Source organism: Eulemur rufifrons, chromosome 30 (genome assembly GCF_041146395.1).
Source record: "Eulemur rufifrons isolate Redbay chromosome 30, OSU_ERuf_1, whole genome shotgun sequence".
NCBI classification, from domain to species: domain Eukaryota; kingdom Metazoa; phylum Chordata; class Mammalia; order Primates; family Lemuridae; genus Eulemur; species Eulemur rufifrons.
In genome coordinates, this window is record NC_091012.1 from 101,526,883 (window position 1) to 101,533,652 (window position 6,770).

General features: G+C 46.2%; 1 protein-coding gene across 1 annotated transcript; it reads left to right on the forward strand.

Annotated features, from left to right (window-relative positions):
• Positions 1 to 2,791: 2,791 nt before the first annotated feature.
• SPACA5B (sperm acrosome associated 5B) lies at positions 2,792 to 5,480 on the forward strand. Its single transcript, XM_069464016.1, has 4 exons — positions 2,792 to 3,025; positions 3,455 to 3,613; positions 5,113 to 5,191; positions 5,296 to 5,480. The coding sequence occupies exons 1-4, from the start codon at positions 2,869 to 2,871 to the stop codon at positions 5,390 to 5,392; spliced, it is 492 nt and encodes a 163-aa protein (XP_069320117.1). The 5' UTR covers positions 2,792 to 2,868; the 3' UTR covers positions 5,393 to 5,480.
• The last annotated feature ends 1,290 nt before the right edge of the window (positions 5,481 to 6,770 follow it).

Here is a 6,770-nt window from a genome sequence, read left to right on the forward strand (position 1 = left end):
GATGTGACACTCCCACCCAAACACAATGAGAAAAGCCGCCCCCCGCCCCCGGCCCCGCCTGGCTGGCGAGTCATCATGACAATTACTCTTAAGATACATTTTATCAAAACTACGAAAGTATTGCCAATTGTGAGCAGTCCTTTTGGACCATGAGGCAGCAGGTGAGGTTGGCAGAGCAACAGCACAGGAGGAGCCAGGTCTCTGGAGTGAATGTGGGGCAGAGTGAGGGAATGACTATACATTCGATTGTGAATTAATTTGAGATTACAATGAGACTGAGTGAATGGTGAGAAAACGAGGCACAATCTAAGTGATAAAAGGTGCGAGTGGGAGCAGACCGTGACTGAATGGGGCAATGAAAGGTGGCAAATGCGAATGGAGTTGATATGAGCACTAAGGATGGGAGTGTGAATAAACGTGGCTTATGAGGCACGATGTGAGTACAGAGAGGGGACTTGGGGGAAGTAGGAGTGAATGGGAGTAACGTGGCACATGGAGGGAAGAATGGGGTGCAGGAGGGGCAGAAGAAGAGGGAATGGAGCTGAATACATGGTAGAGCATGAAACAGGCTGCATTTGTTTGAGTTGGGGGTCCTCGGAGAGAGGAGAGTGACGGGAGGTGAGAGGGGCAGACTGGGACTAGATGGGGTAGTGCAGGGTAGTGGTCCAGGAACCCCAGTGGGGATCAGCAAGCGTGAGTGGGCTGAAGAGCATGCGTGAATGGAGGCACTGTCGGGCAGAGTGAGAGGGAACGGAAGAGCAGGTGAGTAAAGGTGGGTATTGTAAGGCAGGGAGGGGATGAAGGTCCCACGGCTAGGGGTGAGGACAGTGGGAAAACACAGAGCCCCATGTGAGTGAAAATTGCGAATTCAAGGAAAAGTGTGACCAAATGGGGGTGCTAAGGGGCAGAGTGGGAGCAACTAGACATGACTCAGGAGCAGAATTTGAGTGAGAAAGGATAACAGGGGTTACACTGGTAGTGGATTTCAATGAATGAGGTAATGAGAGGCAGAATGAGAATACATGGGGACAATGAAGAGAAAATGGGGACGGAATGGAGGTGACCAAGCGTACAAGTGAGTATATATGGGTAACTTGAGCTAGTGTTTCGGAGGAATATGGGGCGGAGTTCTAGGAAATGGGGCTGATGTAGGCAGCATCTGAGAGAATAAAGATGAAGAACGGGCAGAAAGGGAGTGAATGGGGGAGATAAGGAGGCCCCGAGTCCATGAACAAAGGGGCCACCTGAGAGTGAGCGGGAGTCATCTGATGTGCCGGCAGGAAGTGGAGGTGAAAGTACGATATGAGTCTGAGTGAGAGTGAATGGACGTGAAGAAGGAATATGATGTGAGTGAATTTGGGTAATGAGAAGTAGAAGGTTAGGGAGTTAGGGTAGAATGAGGCTGGGTATGAGTGAATATAAGTGGATGAGAGGCAGTGTAAGTGAAAAGGGGACTAAAAGGTAGAACAAGAATGAAGGTCACAAAGCAGTTGAGCATGAGGATATATATGTGATATGTCATTTGTAATATATAATGTGTCAAGTGGGGCAGATTCCAGTAAATTAGGATGGGACAGCATGGTAAGGGAAGTGAGGCAAACAAGGTGCCAAGGATGAGTGCTATGATTTGAATGTGTCCCTTCCAAAATTCAGGGTTAGAAACTTAATCCCCAATGCAACAGTATTGAGAGGTGGGGCCTTGTGGCAGGTGTTTAGATAACGAGGGCTCCGCCCTCAGGAAGAGATGAATGCTGCTATAAAAAGGGCTCACAGGAGTGGGTTCGTTCTTTCTTGTCCTTCTGCCTTCCACCATGTGAGGACACAGCAAGAAAGTGCTCACCAGATTCCAGGAACTTGATCTTGGACTTCCTAGTCTCTAGAACTGTGAGGAAATAAATTTCTGTTATTTATAAAATACCCAGAGCCGGGCGAGGTGGCTCACGCCTGTAATCCTAGCACTCTGGGAGGCCGAGGCAGGCAGATCGTTTGAGCTCAGGAGTTCGAGACCAGCCTGAGCAAGAATGAGACCCCGTCTCTACTAAAAATAGAAAGAAATTATATGGACAACTAAAAATATATATAGAAAAAATGAGCCAGGCATGGTGGCGCATGCCTGTAGTCCCGGCTACTCGGGAGGCTGAGGCAGAAGGATCCCTTGAGCCCAGGAGTTTGAGGTTGCTGTGAGCTAGGCTGATGCCACGGCACTCTAGCCCAGGCAACAGAGTGAGACTCTGTCTCAAAAAAAATAAATAAAATAAAATACCCAATCTCAGGTACTCTGTCATAGCAGCACAAACAGACTAAGACAATGGGTAACTGGAAGTAATGAGGGGCAGAGAGCAAGAGCATAGTTGGCATATTTTGCAGAGCATGAGGAATCAGAGGTGGTAGCAGGCACAGTGTGCTGAACAGCACTGAATACTCAGCAGGGGGATTCATAGAGATGATGAGGGGCAGAGTGAGTGGAAATGGAGGTAACCAGTGGTAGAACATGATTAACTAGAGTAGAGTGGGACAGTGTTAAGGAATGTAGGGTAATGTGGGCCCAGTGTGAGGCCTAGTACCAGAGTCCTATCTGTCCTTGTGTGTCCCTAACTCCTCTCTCCCAGCATCTCTTTCAGATAACTCTGGGGTTCCCCCCTCTTTGTCTCCTTCCATCTCTGTGTATATGTCAGTATCTTTCTTTTTCCTTGTTTACGTCTCTTAGTCTCTAACAGAGCTGGCACTGGGGAAAGTGGTAAGGTGCCCAGATCTGTGTTCCAGAATCTACCACTTAGACCTTTGCTCATAGAGCTCAGAGTTCCAGAATGTCCACAATTCTGAACACCACAGGGTGAGACTGGAGTAAGGTCTCAGCTAAGAGGGCTTATGGGTATCATAATGCAGGCCTGGGGCACTGTGGTAGTGACCTTGGCCACGCTGATGGTTGCCACTGTGGATGCCAAGATCTATGAACGCTGCGAGCTGGCCACCAAGCTGGAGAAGGCAGGCCTTAATGGCTACAAAGGCTACAGCATTGGAGACTGTGAGACTCTGGTTGCCCCAAGTCCTATCCATACCCTGTGCCACCCACCACATTCAGACCCAGGCCCCCCTCCCCTTGCCATTTTTCACCTCTCGAGACCAGAGAATGATCCTTTTGGTCACTCACTGACTAAGTGTAATGAGTAGTTTAACTCTAATGTCATCACCATCATTGCCTTCACAACCATCACCTCTATCTCTACTATCAACACCATCACTACAATCAATAGCATCACCACTATTATCACCATGAATACCACTGCCACCACCATCACTGATATCTCACCATAATCACCAACATCACCACAACCAAACCAAGATCATCATCCTCACGACTGAGATGACAACCATCCCTGTCTTCCCCCTCACCCTATCCTTCCCTATTCCCAGGCTCTATGCCTATCTCCTACCTCCCTTCTCCCTGTTCCAGGGCTCTGCATAGCTCACTATGAGAGTGGCTTTGACACCTCCTTCGTAGACCACAATCCTGATGGCAGCAGTGAATATGGCATTTTCCAGCTGAACTCTGCTTGGTGGTGTGACAATGGTGTCACACCCACCCAGAACCTTTGTCACATGGATTGTCGTGGTAAGGTAACACTGAGGACACACTGAAGCCCTGCCTGGCCCCATTCCCCGACACACAGAGGTCATGGTTATCTAAGCCATAATCTCCTGCAACAAGCAGAAAAATGATGGGGAAAGGAGAAAAGTTGCCTTGGCTGTTAGAGACACAATTCTGTATTATTACTTAGACTACAGAGAGATTATCTGTCAGGAGAACTCAGGGATCCCAACCCTCACCCAGAATGGACACTGCAGTTTTCTGAGACTCAAGAAACAGGAAATTTAGCTCCCTGTGGAATAGAGGGAGAGATTGTCCTGATTTGGCATTGAGGTTGTCCAGGCCCTGAATAAAAAAGATGTTTGGCTGTAGGAATGGAAACAAACTACCTCCATGCATAAATGAGAGAACTTTCCAGGTAAGAGTGTGGTGTTGTTGAGGACAAAATAGAATAGCAGTTGAAGTTGTTCAGTGTTGGCCAAAATGGTGGATAAGGTTGTGCCAAGACAGGCCAAAATGGAGACTGGGGTTATTTGGGGCCAGCCCAAGTGAAGGTTGAGGTTGTCCAAACTCTGCCAACATGACAGAAGAGGTCACTCAGGATTGGCCAGCTTGAAGGTTGAGCTTATCCAGGACTGGCCACTGTAGAGGTTGAGGTTGTCTAAGACAGGGTAATAGGAATAATGAGTTTTTTCTCAATACTAGATAAAATTAAGGTTAGGTTGTTTGGTTTGAGGCAACATTTTAGGTAGTCCAGGATTCGCTAAAATGGAGGTTGATGTCCTGGACCAGTCAACATGGAGGTTGAAGTTATGTATAACTGGTCAAAATGGCAGCTGAGGTTGTTGAGGACTGGTTAACACTGTGGTTGAGATCATTAATAACTAGCCAAATGGCAGTTAAGGTCATCCTGGTCCAGCCAACATGGCAGTTGAGATCATATAGGACCAGGCATCATGGTAGCTGAGGTTAAACAGGACTAGCCAACATGGAGATTGAGGTCATTCATAACCAGTCAAAACGGGAGTTAAATTTATCTAGGACCTGACAACATAGTGTTTGAAGTCACCATAACTGACCAACATGGTAGTTGAGTAGCTTTCCAATTAGCCAACATGGTGGTTCAGATGATGTTGGACCAGCCAGCATTGCAGTTGAAATCATTCACAACCAGAAAAAATTGCAGTGGAAGTCATTCAGAACTGGCCAACAGGGAGTCTGAGGTTGTCCAGGACCAGCCAATAGGGAGATTGGGGTTATTCATAAACAGCCAACGTCATGTCATCCAGGTCAATCAAGGTCGTCCAGGATCAGTCAGCATGAGTTAAGGTTGTACAGAATCAGACAACAGGGTGATTGAGTTAATACACAACCAGCTGGTGAGAGAGTCAAGGTCATCTAGAATCAGCCAATGTAGTAGTTGAGGTTATTCAGCCCCAAGGAATCCAGAATCCCTGGGCCCTCCATACACTGTCACCCTGTCCCCAGGGCACCAGATCACCATGTCCCTCTCTTCCCCCCAGACCTGCTCAATCGCCATATTCTGGATGATATCTTGTGTGCCAAGCAGATCGTGTCCTCACATAACAGTATGACTGCCTGGTAAGTTCATGGGGATAGCCTGGACCATGGGCAGCCAGGGATAGTGGCACTGCCACCCCATCAACCTTTCCACTTCACCCTCCCTCCCTCCCTTCATTTCTCAGGGATTCTTGGAGCCGGCACTGTTCTGGCCATGATTTGTCCGAATGGCTCAAAGGGTGTGATGTGTATGTGAAAACTGACCCGAAAATTAATTCATGATTCAGATTCCCAGAGACAGAGAGTCAATTTTCTTTTCTTTCTTTCATGGATTTAATAAAGGATAGTATCTGTAAACAATGCAAGAGATGCTCTGATGCCTGACTCTCTTCATTTTTCCAGTGCCTCCATATATTCAAAGCTCTAAATACCAGATTATTTGGGGCGGGGCAGGAGGGAGGGATAGTGTAGTGTTTAAGAGCATATGTTCTCCTGGATTCAAATACCATCTCTACCACTTACTAGCTGTGTAAGTGGAAGAGGCACTTAATTTCTCTGTGCCTCAGTTTCCTCATCTGTAAAATAGGGATAATAATGATAGTAACTACCTTAAGGGGTAATTGGGAGGATTAAATGAATTAATGTTTGTAAAGTACATAAAGTGTTTGGTACACAAGACAGTTACAGGTTTGAAGATAGAGGAGTAGGGTAGGGGGATATGAAAATTGGCTTCCCTTAAAAAGTATTTATTTAAGGCGGATAACAGTCTCTTCATGGGAGAGCGAATCCAGTAGGATTTAGCTTACACAGGAAGCCTAGTGGGAATTAGCAATTTAAAGTAGTTACATTCTTCCACATCCTCCCACATATCACCATTTTCCCAGTGCCCCCTGCCATCCCCTTTCATGATCAAAGTCTTGAGTTTCAAATGACAGGCTGGGAATTTAAACAAAGAATTCAATGGATACACAAGGTAATAATTTCTTTTTACAGAATGCCTGGGTTTCAGTTTGTGTCTTGAGCAGAGAATTTAAGAAGTTGAATTTGCCATTCTTTCTCTTTGCACTGGCCAGCCCCATTAGAAGCAGCCACTCCCATGAGGAAACAGTCCTCATGTCCTTTGTACTCTTTGGTTGCGGGTGGATACTGAACTACCCAATGCCTTGCTTTCAGTGATCATGATAAGCACAGATGATGATGAAAACAGCTAGCTGCCACGGCATGCCAAGGAATGCCAACTGAATTTCCCCTGCCTTCAGCCCCAATCCATCTAGATAATCAATTCTCACATTTCCCTGAGGGTCCATAAAGGGTCCCATCACTTTGGGTACTGATTTCTGAATGTGAAAGTTATTCATCAAAAGCAGCAGAAATAAACTCCAGTGGATTTAAGTCAAAAACAGATCTTCTGAAAACCTATCAGATAGCTCATAGTATTTCTGAGAAGTCTACATGATCAAGCTCAGAAAAGGGGAAGGTCCACACATCGAAACAGCCAAAATCTTGCCCACAGAACAGGCTGGGACAGAAATGCTGACATTATCAATTGTTGCTACTTCTGGAAACTGGATTTGATGCCCTAGTGCTATTTTCTTTACATTGTTCTGATTATGCATCCTTTCTAATAATTTGGAACATTTAAAGTATATTTTTAATTGTT